This window comes from Xenopus tropicalis, chromosome 1 (assembly GCF_000004195.4).
Source record: "Xenopus tropicalis strain Nigerian chromosome 1, UCB_Xtro_10.0, whole genome shotgun sequence".
Taxonomy (NCBI): Eukaryota; Metazoa; Chordata; class Amphibia; order Anura; family Pipidae; genus Xenopus; species Xenopus tropicalis.
In genome coordinates this window covers 216,418,508-216,437,349 of record NC_030677.2, presented here as the reverse complement: position 1 = coordinate 216,437,349, position 18,842 = coordinate 216,418,508, and the positions used below count along the sequence as shown (strand labels likewise).

The following is an 18,842-nucleotide window of genomic DNA, read 5'->3' as shown; positions in this document are numbered from 1 at the left end:
CAAACCCCCAGACTATTGGTTCCCCCCGGGAATAAACTATTGGTTGGTCACTCATTCCCTATCCGCCCCCCCAAACCCCAGACTATTGGTTCCCCCTGGGAATAAACTATTGGTTGGTCACTCATTCCCTATCCGCCCCCCAAACCCCCAGACTATTGGTGCCCCCCCGGGAATAAACTATTGGTTGGTCACTCATTCCCTATCCGCCCCCCCAAACCCCCAGACTATTGGTGCCCCCCGGGAATAAACTATTGGTTGGTCACTCATTCCCTATCCGCCCCCCCAAACCCCCAGACTATTGGTGCCCCCCCGGGAATAAACTATTGGTTGGTCACTCATTCCCTATCCGCCCCCCCAAACCCCCAGACTATTGGTGCCCCCCGGGAATAAACTATTGGTTGGTCACTCATTCCCTATCCGCCCCCCCAAACCCCCAGACTATTGGTGCCCCCCGGGAATAAACTATTGGTTGGTCACTCATTCCCTATCCGCCCCCCCAAACCCCCAGACTATTGGTGCCCCCCCGGGAATAAACTATTGGTTGGTCACTCATTCCCTATCCGCCCCCCAAACCCCCAGACTATTGGTGCCCCCCGGGAACAAACTATTGGTTGGTCACTCATTCCCTATCCGCCCCCCAAACCCCCAGACTATTGGTGCCCCCCCGGGAATAAACTATTGGTTGGTCACTCATTCCCTATCCGCCCCCCCAAACCCCCAGACTATTGGTGCCCCCGGGAACAAACTATTGGTTGGTCACTCATTCCCTATCCGCCCCCCCAAACCCCCAGACTATTGGTGCCCCCCGGGAATAAACTATTGGTTGGTCACTCATTCCCTATCCGCCCCCCCAAACCCCCAGACTATTGGTGCCCCCCCGGGAATAAACTATTGGTTGGTCACTCATTCCCTATCCGCCCCCCCAAACCCCCAGACTATTGGTGCCCCCCGGGAACAAACTATTGGTTGGTCACTCATTCCCTATCCGCCCCCCAAACCCCCAGACTATTGGTGCCCCCCCCGGGAATAAACTATTGGTTGGTCACTCATTCCCTATCCCCCCCCCAAACCCCCAGACTATTGGTTCCCCCCGGGAATAAACTATTGGTTGGTCACTCATTCCCTATCCGTCCCCCCAAACCCCCAGACTATTGGTTCCCCCCGGGAACAAACTATTGGTTGGTCACTCATTCCCTATCCGCCCCCCCAAACCCCCAGACTATTGGTGCCCCCCCGGGAACAAACTATTGGTTGGTCACTCATTCCCTATCCGCCCCCCCAAACCCCCAGACTATTGGTGCCCCCCGGGAATAAACTATTGGTTGGTCACTCATTCCCTATCCGCCCCCCAAACCCCCAGACTATTGGTGCCCCCCCGGGAACAAACTATTGGTTGGTCACTCATTCCCTATCCGCCCCCCCAAACCCCCAGACTATTGGTGCCCCCCGGGAATAAACTATTGGTTGGTCACTCATTCCCTATCCGCCCCCCCAAACCCCCAGACTATTGGTGCTCCCCCGGGAATAAACTACTGGTTGGTCACTCATTCCCTATCCGCCCCCCAAACCCCCAGACTATTGGTGCCCCCCCGGGAACAAACTATTGGTTGGTCACTCATTCCCTATCCGCCCCCCAAACCCCCAGACTATTGGTTCCCCCCGGGAATAAACTATTGGCCAGTATCAGCCCTGATGCCCCCCAGCCTTGGGCCCCTCTTTGTATGGAACCTTTGGGGCTGTTTAGTCCTCCCTTGGGTAATGAAAGGGGGGAAATAACAGTAAGTGCAGTATTTAGGGGTGAGGGGTCCCCACAAATATCTCTTCGACTCCCTCTCTGTAACTGATCAACATTTATTTCATGTTTTTATTTCACACAGTTCTGCCCAGCGGATTCTCACTTCCACTATCTCTACTATCTACTACTAGTAACCTAGTAACCTACTAACCTAGTAACCTACTAACCTAGTAACCTAGTAACCTACTAACCTACTAACCTAGTAACCTACTAACCTGCTAAACTTCTAACCTACTAACCTAGTAACCTACTAACCTACTAACCTAGTAACCTACTAACCTAATAACCTACCAACCTACTAACCTACTAACCTAGTAACTTACTAACCTACCAACCTACTAACCTACTAACCTAGTAACCTACTAACCTAGTAACCTATTAACCTACTAACCTACTAACCCACTAACCTACTAACCTACTAACCTACTAACCTACTAACTTAACATAGTAACTTAATAACATAATAACTTAGTAACATAGCAACATAGTAAGTGACACAATGTGCCGGTTTCTATGCTTTGGGCCGTTTGGGGGAACCAGTTGGTGCCTCGGGGGCTGCTGGGTATAAAGCAGACAGGGATAATGGGGTCAGTTAATGGGGTCAGTGTGGGAGTTAATGGGGTCAGTTAATGGGGCAAGTGTAGGAGATAATGGGGTCAGTGGGTCCCTTGGCTGGGGAGGGCAGTTTGAGGGGGCATTAGAAGCTCGGCAGGGCAGGGGTATCAGACATGGTTTCCCCAAACTATCCGGCTTTACCCCCAGGGGGTGTCATTGAGAAAAGTTAACAGGGGGCAAAACAAAGACATGGGGGGGGGGGGGGCGGGGGTGTAAGGTAATAAATCACTGGGGAATCAGTTGGCTTCACCCAACCAAACACATTGAAGCTGCCTAGGAACCTAGCAATCCCACCAATCAACTGCCCCGGCCCAACATATCTGCTCTGCCCCAGCAGCGCCCCCTATAGGGTATTGGGGTTATATGGATCCCCCAGGGGCACAGGCTGCTCTGCCTTCTCCTACCCTGTTTAGCAGTTACATTCTGCGGGGGGGGGGGGGGGTCCATTTCTATTGGTCCATTTCTATGGATCCAGAACATTTAGTTTATCAAATCCGATATTGTGGGCGATGCCCCATTTCTCCCTTTTTTGTCCCTCGTCAGGGAAAGAAGAGCAAAACCTTTCTACTTATGTGGCTGTGAAGCAAGAGAACAAATCCAAAAGCAAAAAGAAAAATCAGTCTCACCAGGAAGGTAGTGTGGCCCCTGCCTGCCTGTCTGTCTGCCTGCCTGTCTGTCTGCCTGCCTGTCTGTCTGTCTGCCTGCCTGTCTGCCTGTCTGTCTGTCTGCCTGTCTGCCTGCCTGTCTGCCTGTCTGCCTGTCTGCCTGCCTGTCTGCCTGTCTGCCTGTCTGCCTGCCTGCCTGTCTGTCTGTCTGCCTGCCTGTCTGCCTGTCTGTCTGTCTGCCTGTCTGCCTGCCTGTCTGCCTGTCTGTCTGTCTGCCTGCCTGCCTGTCTGCCTGTCTGCCTGTCTGCCTGTCTGTCTGTCTGCCTGTCTGCCTGTCTGCCTGCCTGTCTGCCTGTCTGTCTGTCTGCCTGTCTGCCTGCCTGCCTGTCTGCCTGTCTGCCTGTCTGCCTGCCTGCCTGTCTGCCTGTCTGCCTGTCTGTCTGCCTGCCTGTCTGCCTGCCTGTCTGTCTGTCTGCCTGCCTGTCTGCCTGTCTGCCTGCCTGTCTGCCTGCCTGTCTGCCTGTCTGTCTGCCTGCCTGTCTGCCTGTCTGCCTGTCTGCCTGTCTGCCTGCCTGTCTGCCTGTCTGTCTGCCTGCCTGCCTGTCTGCCTGCCTGTCTGCCTGTCTGCCTGTCTGCCTGTCTGCCTGCCTGTCTGCCTGTCTGTCTGCCTGCCTGCCTGTCTGCCTGCCTGTCTGCCTGTCTGTCTGTCTGCCTGTCTGCCTGCCTGTCTGCCTGTCTGCCTGCCTGTCTGCCTGTCTGCCTGTCTGCCTGTCTGCCTGCCTGCCTGCCTGCCTGCCTGCCTGCCTGCCTGCCTGTCTGCCTGCCTGCCTGCCTGCCTGTCTGCCTGTCTGCCTGTCTGCCTGCCTGCCTGCCTGCCTGCCTGCCTGTCTGCCTGTCTGCCTGCCTGTCTGCCTGTCTGCCTGTCTGCCTGCCTGCCTGCCTGTCTGCCTGTCTGCCTGCCTGCCTGTCTGCCTGTCTGCCTGCCTGTCTGCCTGTCTGCCTGTCTGCCTGTCTGCCTGTCTGCCTGTCTGCCTGCCTGTCTGCCTGTCTGCCTGTCTGCCTGCCTGCCTGCCTGCCTGCCTGTCTGTCTGCCTGTCTGCCTGTCTGCCTGTCTGCCTGCCTGTCTGCCTGTCTGCCTGTCTGCCTGCCTGCCTGTCTGCCTGTCTGTCTGTCTGCCTGCCTGTCTGCCTGTCTGCCTGTCTGCCTGTCTGCCTGTCTGCCTGCCTGTCTGCCTGTCTGCCTGTCTGCCTGTCTGCCTGCCTGTCTGCCTGTCTGCCTGTCTGCCTGCCTGCCTGTCTGCCTGTCTGTCTGTCTGCCTGCCTGTCTGCCTGTCTGCCTGTCTGCCTGTCTGCCTGTCTGCCTGCCTGTCTGCCTGTCTGCCTGTCTGCCTGCCTGCCTGCCTGTCTGCCTGTCTGCCTGTCTGTCTGCCTGTCTGCCTGCCTGTCTGCCTGTCTGCCTGCCTGCCTGCCTGTCTGCCTGTCTGTCTGTCTGCCTGCCTGTCTGCCTGTCTGCCTGTCTGCCTGTCTGCCTGCCTGTCTGCCTGTCTGCCTGTCTGCCTGTCTGCCTGTCTGCCTGCCTGTCTGCCTGTCTGCCTGTCTGCCTGTCTGCCTGCCTGTCTGCCTGTCTGCCTGTCTGCCTGCCTGCCTGTCTGCCTGTCTGCCTGTCTGTCTGCCTGTCTGTCTGCCTGCCTGCCCAGGGCCCCATCTGACCTTCCCACTTCATCTAATTTTCTTTTCCCTCTTTCTAAAGGACCAGGCGATGGTGCGGCTCCTGTGTATGCGCCGGTCAGGAAAGGGAGACTGTCCAGAGGCAAGAAGAGATCTGCCCAGGGAGGTAGTGTGGCCCCTACTGGGGGGGTATAAACTGATCAGACAGGAGCACAAGGCAGTGAGGGTGGGAGTGACAGCAGCGCAGAGACCCCACGGGCAGAGACCCCACGGGCAGAGACCCCACAGGCAGAGACCCCACGGGCAGAGACCCCACGGGCAGGGACCCCACGGGCAGAGACCCCCCGGGCAGAGACCCCACGGGCAGAGACCTCACGGGCAGGAACCCCACGGGCAGGGACCCCACGGGCAGAGACCCCAGGGGCAGAGACCCCACGGGCAGAGACCTCACAGGCAGGAACCCCACGGGCAGGGACCCCACGGGCAGGAACCCCACGGGCAGAGACCCCACGGGCAGAGACCCCATGGGCAGGAACCCCACAGGCAGAGACCCCACGGACAGGGACCCCACGGGCAGGAACCTCACGGGCAGAGACCCCACGGGCAGGGACCCCACGGGCAGAGACCCCACGGGCAGAGACCCCACGGGCAGGGACCCCACGGGCAGAGACCCCACGGGCAGGAACCCCACGGGCAGAGACCCCACGGGCAGGGACCCCACGGGCAGGGACCCCACGGGCAGGGATCCCACGGGCAGGGACCCCACGGGCAGGAACCCCACGGGCAGAGACCCCACGGGCAGGGACCCCACGGGCAGGAACCCCACGGGCAGGGACCCCACGGGCAGGGATCCCACGGGCAGGGACCCCACGGGCAGGGATCCCACGGGCAGAGACCCCACGGACAGGGACCCCACGGGCAGGAACCCCACGGGCAGGAACCCCACGGGCAGAGACCCCACGGGCAGGGACCCCACGGGCAGGGATCCCATGGGCAGGAACCCCACGGGCAGGAACCCCACGGGCAGAGACCCCACGGGCAGGGACCCCATGGGCAGGAACCCCACAGGCAGAGACCCCACGGACAGGGACCCCACGGGCAGGAACCTCACGGGCAGGAACCCCATGGGCAGGGATCCCACGGGCAGAGACCCCACGGGCAGGGATCCCACGGGCAGAGACCCCACGGGCAGGGACCCCACGGGCAGAGACCCCACGGGCAGAGACCCCACGGGCAGGGACCCCACGGGCAGAGACCCCACGGGCAGGGATCCCACGGGCAGAGACCCCACGGGCAGGGATCCCACGGGCAGAGACCCCACGGGCAGGGATCCCACGGGCAGAGACCCCACGGGCAGGGATCCCACGGGCAGAGACCCCACGGGCAGGGATCCCACGGGCAGGGACCCCACGGGCAGGGACCCCACGGGCAGAGACCCCACGGGCAGGAACCCCACGGGCAGGGACCCCACGGGCAGAGACCCCACGGGCAGGGATCCCACGGGCAGAGACCCCACGGGCAGAGATCCCACGGGCAGAGACCCCACGGGCAGGGATCCCACGGGCAGAGACCCCACGGGCAGGGATCCCACGGGCAGAGACCCCACGGGCAGGGACCCCACGGGCAGAGACCCCACGGGCAGAGACCCCACGGGCAGGGACCCCACGGGCAGAGACCCCACGGGCAGGGATCCCACGGGCAGAGACCCCACGGGCAGGGATCCCACGGGCAGAGACCCCACGGGCAGGGATCCCACAGGCAGAGACCCCACGGGCAGGGATCCCACGGGCAGAGACCCCACGGGCAGGGATCCCACGGGCAGGGACCCCACGGGCAGGGACCCCACGGGCAGAGACCCCACGGGCAGGAACCCCACGGGCAGGGACCCCACGGGCAGAGACCCCACGGGCAGGGATCCCACGGGCAGAGACCCCACGGGCAGAGATCCCACGGGCAGAGACCCCACGGGCAGGGATCCCACGGGCAGAGACCCCACGGGCAGGGACCCCACGGGCAGAGACCCCACGGGCAGGAACCCCACGGGCAGGGACCCCACGGGCAGAGACCCCACGGGCAGAGACCCCACGGGCAGGGACCCCACGGGCAGAGACCCCACGGGCAGGGATCCCACGGGCAGGGACCCCACGGGCAGAGACCCCACGGGCAGAGACCCCACGGGCAGGGATCCCACGGGCAGAGACCCAACGGGCAGGGATCCCACGGGCAGAGACCCCACGGGCAGGGATCCCACGGGCAGAGACCCCACGGGCAGGGATCCCACGGGCAGAGATCCCACGGGCAGGGACCCCACGGGCAGAGACCCCACGGGCAGGAACCCCACGGGCAGGGACCCCACGGGCAGAGACCCCACGGGCAGGGATCCCACGGGCAGAGACCCCACGGGCAGGGATCCCACGGGCAGAGACCCCACGGGCAGGGATCCCACGGGCAGAGACCCCACGGGCAGGGACCCCACGGGCAGGAACCCCACGGGCAGGAACCCCACGGGCAGGGACCCCACGGGCAGAGACCCCACGGGCAGAGACCCCACGGGCAGGGACCCCACGGGCAGAGACCCCACAGGCAGGGATCCCACGGGCAGGGACCCCACGGGCAGAGACCCCATGGGCAGAGACCCCACGGGCAGGGATCCCACGGGCAGAGACCCAACGGGCAGGGATCCCACGGGCAGAGACCCCACGGGCAGGGATCCCACGGGCAGAGACCCCACGGGCAGGGATCCCACGGGCAGAGATCCCACGGGCAGGGACCCCACGGGCAGAGACCCCACGGGCAGGAACCCCACGGGCAGGGACCCCACGGGCAGAGACCCCACGGGCAGGGATCCCACGGGCAGAGACCCCACGGGCAGGGATCCCACGGGCAGAGACCCCACGGGCAGGGATCCCACGGGCAGAGACCCCACGGGCAGGGACCCCACGGGCAGGAACCCCACGGGCAGGAAACCCCACGGGCAGGGACCCCACGGGCAGAGACCCCACGGGCAGAGACCCCACGGGCAGGGACCCCACGGGCAGAGACCCCACAGGCAGGGATCCCACGGGCAGGGACCCCACGGGCAGAGACCCCATGGGCAGAGACCCCACGGGCAGGGACCCCACGGGCAGAGAACCCACGGGCAGGGACCCCACGGGCAGGAACCCCACGGGCAGGGATCCCACGGGCAGAGACCCCACAGGCAGGGATCCCACGGGCAGAGACCCCACGGGCAGGGATCCCACTGCAGAGACCCCACGGGCAGGGATCCCACGGGCAGAGACCCCACGGGCAGGGACCCCACGGGCAGAGACCCCACGGGCAGGAACCCCACGGGCAGGGACCCCACGGGCAGAGACCCCACGGGCAGGGATCCCACGGGCAGAGACCCCACGGGCAGGGATCCCACGGGCAGAGACCCCACGGGCAGGGATCCCACGGGCAGAGACCCCACGGGCAGGGACCCCACGGGCAGAGACCCCACGGGCAGAGACCCCACGGGCAGGGACCCCACGGGCAGAGACCCCACGGGCAGGGATCCCACGGGCAGGGACCCCACGGGCAGAGACCCCACGGGCAGGGACCCCATGGGCAGGGACCCCACGGGCAGGGACCCCACGGGCAGAGACCCAACGGGCAGAGACCCCAGGGACCCCACGGGCAGAGACCCCACGGGCAGGGACCCCACGGGCAGAGACCCCACGGGCAGGGACCCCACGGGCAGAGACCCCACGGGCAGGGACCCCATGGGCAGGGACCCCACGGGCAGGGACCCCACGGGCAGAGACCCAACGGGCAGAGACCCCAGGGACCCCACGGGCAGGGACCCCACAAACAGAGACCCCACGTTCAGGGACCCCACGGGCAGAGACCCCACGGGCAGGAACCCCACAGGCAGAGACCCCATGGGTTGAGACTTCCTGGTGGGACGGAGCCCCTTTCATGATGCCTTTGTGGGTCCCTCAGGGCCTTATGGGTCCCTATTACTGCAGCACTGAGATCATTAGAGTATTATTATTAAGGTATTCTCAGAATAATTAGGGCATTTTTAGAGTATTATTAAGGTATTGTTAGAATATTATCAGGGGATTGTAAGGGTATTATTAGGGTATTATTGGAGTATTATTAGGGCATTCTTAGAGTATTATCAGGGTATTATTAGAATATTATTAGGGTACTGCTAGAGTATCATAAGGGCATTGTTAGAAAATAGTTAGGGTATTGTCAGAGAATTATTAGGGCATTGTGGGAGTATTATCAAGGTATTGTTAGAATATTATTGGGGTATCGCCAGAGTATTATTCGTGCATCGTTCGAGTATTATCGGGGTATTGTTAAAATATTATTAAGGTATTGTTAGAATATTATCTGGGGATTGTAAGAGTATTATTATGGTATTGTTAGAGTATTATTAGGCTTTTATTAGAATATTATTTAGGTACTGTTGGAGTATTATTAGGGTATAATTAGAATATTATTAGGGCATTGTTAGAGTACTATTAGGGCATTGTGGGAGCATCATTAGGGTATTGGCAGAGTATTTTTAGGGCATTGTGCAAGTATTATTAGGGCACTGCTAAAGTATTATTAGGGCATTGTTAGAATATTATCAGGGTAATTGTTAGAGTATTTTGGTATTTTAAGAGTATTATTAGGGTACTGTTAGAGTATTATTAGATTATTGTTGCTGGAATATTATCAGGGTATTGTTAGAGTATTATTAGGGCATTGTTAGTATATTATTAGGGCATTGTCAGAGTATTATTAGGGTACTGTTAGAGTATTATTTTAGTATTAGTAGAATTTTATTAGGGTACTGTTAGAGGTGTGTTGTCAGATTATTATTATTATTATTATTATTACTATTATTATTATGGTATTGTCAGAGTATTATTAGGGTACTGCTAGAGTATTAGTAGATTATTGTTAGAATATTATTAGGGTATTGTCAGAGTATTATTAGATTGTTATTATTAGAATATTATTAGGACATTGTTAGAGTATTTTTATGGTATTGTTACAATAATATTAGGGTATTATCGGGGTATTATTAGGGCATTGTTACAGTGTTTTTAGATTATTGTAAGAATATTATTAGGGTACTGTGAGAGTATTATTAGGGCATTGTTAGAGATTAGACACCCACCAACGCACCCATGTATCTAATTAGAGACACCCACGCACCCATGTATCTAATTAGAGACACCCACCCATGTATCAAATTAGAGACACCCACGCACCCATGTATCTAATTAGAGACACCCACGCACCCATGTATCTAATTAGAGACACCCACCCACCCATGTATCTAATAAGAGACACCCACCCACCCATGTATCCAATTAGAGACACCCACCCACCCATGTATCTAATTAGAGACACCCACGCACCCATGTATCTAATTAGAGACACCCACCCACGCACCCATGTATCTAATTAGAGACACCCACGCACCCATGTATCTAATTAGAGACACCCACCCGCCCATGTATCTAATTAGAGACACCCACCCATGTATCTAATTAGAGACACCCACCCACCCATGTATCTAATTAGAGACACCCACCCACCCATGTATCTAATTAGAGACACCCACCCACGCACCCATGTATCTAATTAGAGACACCCACCCACCCATGTATCTAATTAGAGACACCCACCCACCCATGTATCTAATTAGAGACACCTACGCACCCATGTATCTAATTAGAGACACCCACGCACCCATATATCTAATTAGAGACACCCACCCACCCATGTATCTAATTAGAGACACCCACCCACCCATGTATCTAATTAGAGACACCCACCCACCCATGTATCTAATTAGAGACACCCACCCACCCATGTATCTAATTAGAGACACCCACCCACGCACCCATGTATCTAATTAGAGACACCCACGCACCCATGTATCTAATTAGAGACACCCACCCACCCATGTATCTAATTAGAGACACCCACGCACCCATGTATCTAATTAGAGACACCCACGCACCCATGTATCTAATTAGAGACACCCACCCATGTATCAAATTAGAGACACCCACGCACCCATGTATCTAATTAGAGACACCCACGCACCCATGTATCTAATTAGAGACACCCACCCACCCATGTATCTAATAAGAGACACCCACCCACCCATGTATCTAATTAGAGACACCCACCCACGCACCCATGTATCTAATTAGAGACACCCACCCACGCACCCATGTATCTAATTAGAGACACCCACGCACCCATGTATCTAATTAGAGACACCCACGCACCCATGTATCTAATTAGAGACACCCACCCACGCACCCATGTATCTAATTAGAGACACCCACGCACCCATGTATCTAATTAGAGACACCCACCCATGTATCTAATTAGAGACACCCACCCACCGATGTATCTAATTAGAGACACCCACCCACCCATGTATCTAATTAGAGACACCCACCCACGCACCCATGTATCTAATTAGAGACACCCACCCACCCATGTATCTAATTAGAGACACCCACCCACCCATGTATCTAATTAGAGACACCTACGCACCCATGTATCTAATTAGAGACACCCACGCACCCATGTATCTAATTAGAGACACCCACGCACCCATATATCTAATTAGAGACACCCACCCACCCATGTATCTAATTAGAGACACCCACCCACCCATGTATCTAATTAGAGACACCCACCCACCCATGTATCTAATTAGAGACACCCACCCACCCGCCCATGTATCTAATTAGAGACACCCACCCACCCATGTATCTAATTAGAGACACCCACCCACCCATGTATCTAATTAGAGACACCCACCCACCCATGTATCTAATTAGAGACACCCACCCACCCATGTATCTAATTAGAGACACCCACCCACCCATGTATCTAATTAGAGACACGCACCCACCCATGTATCTAATTAGAGACACCCACCCACCCATGTATCTAATTAGAGACACCCACGCACCCATGTATCTAATTAGAGACACCCACCCACCCGCCCATGTATCTAATTAGAGACACCCACCCACCCATGTATCTAATTAGAGACACCCACCCACCCATGTATCTAATTAGAGACACCCACGCACCCATGTATCTAATTAGAGACACCCACCCACCCATGTATCTAATTAGAGACACCCACCCACCCATGTATCTAATTAGAGACACCCACCCACCCATGTATCTAATTAGAGACACCCACCCACCCATGTATCTAATTAGAGACACCCACGCACCCATGTATCTAATTAGAGACACCCACCCACCCATGTATCTAATTAGAGACACCCACCCACCCATGTATCTAATTAGAGACACCCACCCATGTATCTAATTAGAGACACCTACGCACCCATGTATCTAATTAGAGACACCCACCCACCCATGTATCTAATTAGAGACACCCACCCACGCACCCATGTATCTAATTAGAGACACCCACGCACCCATGTATCTAATTAGAGACACCCACCCACCCATGTATCTAATTAGAGACACCCACCCACCCATGTATCTAATTAGAGACACCTACGCACCCATGTATCTAATTAGAGACACCCACCCACCCATGTATCTAATTAGAGACACCCACCCACCCATGTATCTAATTAGAGACACCCACGCACCCATGTATCTAATTAGAGACACCCACCCACCCATGTATCTAATTAGAGACACCCACGCACCCATGTATCTAATTAGAGACACCCACCCACCCATGTATCTAATTAGAGACACCTACGCACCCATGTATCTAATTAGAGACACCCCACCCACCCATGTATCTAATTAGAGACACCTACGCACCCATGTATCTAATTAGAGACACCCACCCACCCATGTATCTAATTAGAGACACCCACCCACCCATGTATCTAATTAGAGACACCCACGCACCCATGTATCTAATTAGAGACACCCACCCACCCATGTATCTAATAAGAGACACCCACCCACCCATGTATCTAATTAGAGACACCTACGCACCCATGTATCTAATTAGAGACACCCACCCACGCACCCATGTATCTAATTAGAGACACCCACCCACGCACCCATGTATCTAATTAGAGACACCCACGCACCCATGTATCTAATTAGAGACACCCACCCGCCCATGTATCTAATTAGAGACACCCACCCATGTATCTAATTAGAGACACCCACCCACCCATGTATCTAATTAGAGACACCCACCCACCCATGTATCTAATTAGAGACACCCACCCACGCACCCATGTATCTAATTAGAGACACCCACCCACCCATGTATCTAATTAGAGACACCTACGCACCCATGTATCTAATTAGAGACACCCACGCACCCATATATCTAATTAGAGACACCCACCCACCCATGTATCTAATTAGAGACACCCACCCACCCATGTATCTAATTAGAGACACCCACCCACCCATGTATCTAATTAGAGACACCCACCCACCCATGTATCTAATTAGAGACACCCACCCACGCACCCATGTATCTAATTAGAGACACCCACGCACCCATGTATCTAATTAGAGACACCCACGCACCCATGTATCTAATTAGAGACACCCACCCACCCGCCCATGTATCTAATTAGAGACACCCACCCACCCATGTATCTAATTAGAGACACCCACCCACCCATGTATCTAATTAGAGACACCCACCCACCCATGTATCTAATTAGAGACACCCACCCACCCATGTATCTAATTAGAGACACCCACCCACCCATGTATCTAATTAGAGACACGCACCCACCCATGTATCTAATTAGAGACACCCACCCACCCATGTATCTAATTAGAGACACCCACGCACCCATGTATCTAATTAGAGACACCCACCCCACCCGCCCATGTATCTAATTAGAGACACCCACCCACCCATGTATCTAATTAGAGACACCCACCCACCCATGTATCTAATTAGAGACACCCACGCACCCATGTATCTAATTAGAGACACCTACGCACCCATGTATCTAATTAGAGACACCCACCCACCCATGTATCTAATTAGAGACACCCACGCACCCATGTATCTAATTAGAGACGCCCACCCACCCATGTATCTAATTAGAGACACCCACCCACCCATGTATCTAATTAGAGACACCCACCCACCCATGTATCTAATTAGAGACACCCACGCACCCATGTATCTAATTAGAGACACCCACCCACCCATGTATCTAATTAGAGACACCCACGCACCCATGTATCTAATTAGAGACGCCCACGCACCCATGTATCTAATTAGAGACACCCACGCACCCATGTATCTAATTAGAGACACCCACCCCACCCATGTATCTAATTAGAGGACACCCACCCACCCATGTATCTAATTAGAGACACCCACCCATGTATCTAATTAGAGACACCTACGCACCCATGTATCTAATTAGAGACACCCACCCACCCATGTATCTAATTAGAGACACCCACCCACGCACCCATGTATCTAATTAGAGACACCCACGCACCCATGTATCTAATTAGAGACACCCACCCACCCATGTATCTAATTAGAGACACCTACGCACCCATGTATCTAATTAGAGACACCCACCCACCCATGTATCTAATTAGAGACACCCACGCACCCATGTATCTAATTAGAGACACCCACGCACCCATGTATCTAATTAGAGACACCCACCCACCCGCCCATGTATCTAATTAGAGACACCCACCCACCCATGTATCTAATTAGAGACACCCACCCACCCATGTATCTAATTAGAGACACCCACCCACCCATGTATCTAATTAGAGACACCCACCCACGCACCCATGTATCTAATTAGAGACACCCACGCACCCATGTATCTAATTAGAGACACCCACCCACCCGCCCATGTATCTAATTAGAGACACCCACCCACCCATGTATCTAATTAGAGACACCCACCCACCCATGTATCTAATTAGAGACACCCACCCACCCATGTATCTAATTAGAGACACCCACGCACCCATGTATCTAATTAGAGACACCCACGCACCCATGTATCTAATTAGAGACACCCACGCACCCATGTATCTAATTAGAGACACCCACCCACCCGCCCATGTATCTAATTAGAGACACCCACCCACCCATGTATCTAATTAGAGACACCCACCCACCCATGTATCTAATTAGAGACACCCACCCACCCATGTATCTAATTAGAGACACCCACGCACCCATGTATCTAATTAGAGACACCCACCCACCCATGTATCTAATTAGAGACACCCACCCACCCATGTATCTAATTAGAGACAACCCACCCACCCATGTATCTAATTAGAGACACCCACCCACCCATGTATCTAATTAGAGACACCCACGCACCCATGTATCTAATTAGAGACACCCACCCACCCATGTATCTAATTAGAGACACCCACCCACCCATTTATCTAATTAGAGACACCCACGCACCCATGTATCTAATTAGAGACACCCACCCACCCATGTATCTAATTAGAGACACCCACCCACCCATGTATCTAATTAGAGACACCCACCCATGTATCTAATTAGAGACACCTACGCACCCATGTATCTAATTAGAGACACCCACCCACCCATGTATCTAATTAGAGACACCCACCCACGCACCCATGTATCTAATTAGAGACACCCACGCACCCATGTATCTAATTAGAGACACCCACCCACCCATGTATCTAATTAGAGACACCCACGCACCCATGTATCTAATTAGAGACACCCACCCACCCATGTATCTAATTAGAGACACCCACGCACCCATGTATCTAATTAGAGACACCCACGCACCCATGTATCTAATTAGAGACACCCACGCACCCATGTATCTAATTAGAGACACCCACCCACCCGCCCATGTATCTAATTAGAGACACCCACCCTCCCATGTATCTAATTAGAGACACCCACCCACCCATGTATCTAATTAGAGACACCCACGCACCCATGTATCTAATTAGAGACACCCACCCACCCATGTATCTAATTAGAGACACCCACCCACGCACCCATGTATCTAATTAGAGACACCCACGCACCCATGTATCTAATTAGAGACACCCACCCACCCATGTATCTAATTAGAGACACCCACCCGCCCCATGTATCTAATTAGAGACACCCACCCACCCATGTATCTAATTAGAGACACCCACCCATGTATCTAATTAGAGACACCCACCCACGCACCCATGTATCTAATTAGAGACACCCACGCACCCATGTATCTAATTAGAGACACTCACCCACCCATGTATCTAATTAGAGACACCCACCCACCCATGTATCTAATTAGAGACACCCACCCACCCATGTATCTAATTAGAGACACCCACGCACCCATGTATCTAATTAGAGACACCCACGCACCCATGTATCTAATTAGAGACACCCACCCACCCATGTATCTAATTAGAGACACCCACGCACCCATGTATCTAATTAGAGACACCCACGCACCCATGTATCTAATTAGAGACACCCACGCACCCATGTATCTAATTAGAGACACCCACGCACCCATGTATCTAATTAGAGACACCCACCCACCCATGTATCTAATTAGAGACACCCACCCACCCATGTATCTAATTAGAGACACCCACCCACCCATGTATCTAATTAGAGACACCCACCCACCCATGTATCTAATTAGAGACACCCACCCACCCATGTATCTAATTAGAGACACCCACCACCCATGTATCTAATTAGAGACACCCACGCACCCATGTATCTAATTAGAGACACCCACGCACCCATGTATCTAATTAGAGACACCCACCCACCCATGTATCTAATTAGAGACACCCACCCACCCATGTATCTAATTAGAGACACCCACGCACCAATGTATCTAATTAGAGACACCCACGCACCCATGTATCTAATTAGAGACACCCACGCACCCATGTATCTAATTAGAGACACCCACGCACCCATGTATCTAATTAGAGACACCCACGCACCCATGTATCTAATTAGAGACACCCACCCACGCACCCATGTATCTAATTAGAGACACCCACGCACCCATGTATCTAATTAGAGACACCCACGCACCCATGTATCTAATTAGAGACACCTACGCACCCATGTATCTAATTAGAGACACCCACCCACCCATGTATCTAATTAGAGACACCTACGCACCCATGTATCTAATTAGAGACACCCACCCACGCACCCATGTATCTAATTAGAGACACCCACGCACCCATGTATCTAATTAGAGACACCCACCCACGCACCCATGTATCTAATTAGAGACACCCACGCACCCATGTATCTAATTAGAGACACCCACGCACCCATGTATCTAATTAGAGACACCCACGCACCCATGTATCTAATTAGAGACACCCACCCACCCATGTATCTAATTAGAGACACCCACCCACCCATGTATCTAATTAGAGACACCCACCCACCCATGTATCTAATTAGAGACACCCACCCACCCATGTATCTAATTAGAGACACCCACGCACCCATGTATCTAATTAGAGACACCCACGCACCCATGTATCTAATTAGAGACACCCACCCATGTATCTAATTAGAGACACCCACACACCCATGTATCTAATTAGAGACACCCACGCACCCATGTATCTAATTAGAGACACCCACGCACCCATGTATCTAATTAGAGACACCCACGCATCCATGTATCTAATTAGAGACACCCACCCATGTATCTAATTAGAGACACCCACACACCCATGTATCTAATTAGAGACACCCACCCACGCACCCATGTATCTAATTAGAGACACCCACGCACCCATGTATCTAATTAGAGACACCCACCCATGTATCTAATTAGAGACACCCATGCACCCATGTATCTAATTAGAGACACCCACCCACGCACCCATGTATCTAATTAGAGACACCCACCCACCCATGTATCTAATTAGAGACACCCACCCACCCATGTATCTAAATAGAGACACCCACCCACCCACCCATGTATCTAATTAGAGACACCCACCCACCCATGTATCTAATTAGAGACACCCACCCACCCATGTATCTAATTAGAGACACCCACCCACCCATGTATCTAATTAGAGACACCCACCCACGCACCCATGTATCTAATTAGAGACACCCACCCACGCACCCATGTATCTAATTAGAGACACCCACGCACCCATGTATCTAATTAGAGACACCCACCCACGCACCCATGTATCTAATTAGAGACACCCACCCTCCCATGTATCTAATTAGAGACACCCACCCACCCATGTATCTAATTAGAGACACCCACCCACCCATGTATCTAATTAGAGACACCCACGCACCCATGTATCTAATTAGAGACACCTACGCACCCATGTATCTAATTAGAGACACCCACCCACCCATGTATCTAATTAGAGACACCCACCCACCCATGTATCTAATTAGAGACACCCACCCACGCACCCATGTATCTAATTAGAGACACCCACCCACCCACCCATGTATCTAATTAGAGACACCTACGCACCCATGTATCTAATTAGAGACACCCACCCACCCATGTATCTAATTAGAGACACCCACCCACCCATGTATCTAATTAGAGACACCCACCCACCCATGTATCTAATTAGAGACACCCACCCACCCATGTATCTAATTAGAGACACCCCCACCCGCCCATGTATCTAATTAGAGACACCCACCCACCCCATGTATCTAATTAGAGACACCCACGCACCCATGTATCTAATTAGAGACACCCACCCACCCATGTATCTAATTAGAGACACCCACCCACCCATGTATCTAATTAGAGACACCCACGCACCCATGTATCTAATTAGAGACACCCACCCACCCATGTATCTAATTAGAGACACCTACGCACCCATGTATCTAATTAGAGACACCCACCCACCCATGTATCTAATTAGAGACACCTACGCACCCATGTATCTAATTAGAGACACCCACGCACCCATGTATCTAATTAGAGACACCCACCCACCCATGTATCTAATTAGAGACACCCACCCACCCATGTATCTAATTAGAGACACCCACCCACCCATGTATCTAATTAGAGACACCCACCCACCCATGTATCTAATTAGAGACACCCACCCACCCATGTATCTAATTAGAGACACCCACGCCACCCATGTATCTAATTAGAGACACCC

General features: G+C 53.6%; 1 protein-coding gene across 1 annotated transcript in view; it reads left to right on the top strand.

Annotated features, from left to right (window-relative positions):
- Positions 1 to 2,889: 2,889 nt before the first annotated feature.
- Positions 2,890 to 18,842, top strand: part of LOC116412612 — a 28,244-nt gene continuing 12,291 nt past the window's right edge. Inside the window, exons 1-2 of the mRNA XM_031906856.1 lie at positions 2,890 to 3,043; positions 4,765 to 4,848. Of these exons, the coding sequence (XP_031762716.1) occupies positions 2,920 to 3,043; positions 4,765 to 4,848 (208 nt within the window). The 5' untranslated portion in view covers positions 2,890 to 2,919. The remainder of the gene's footprint in view (positions 3,044 to 4,764; positions 4,849 to 18,842) is intronic.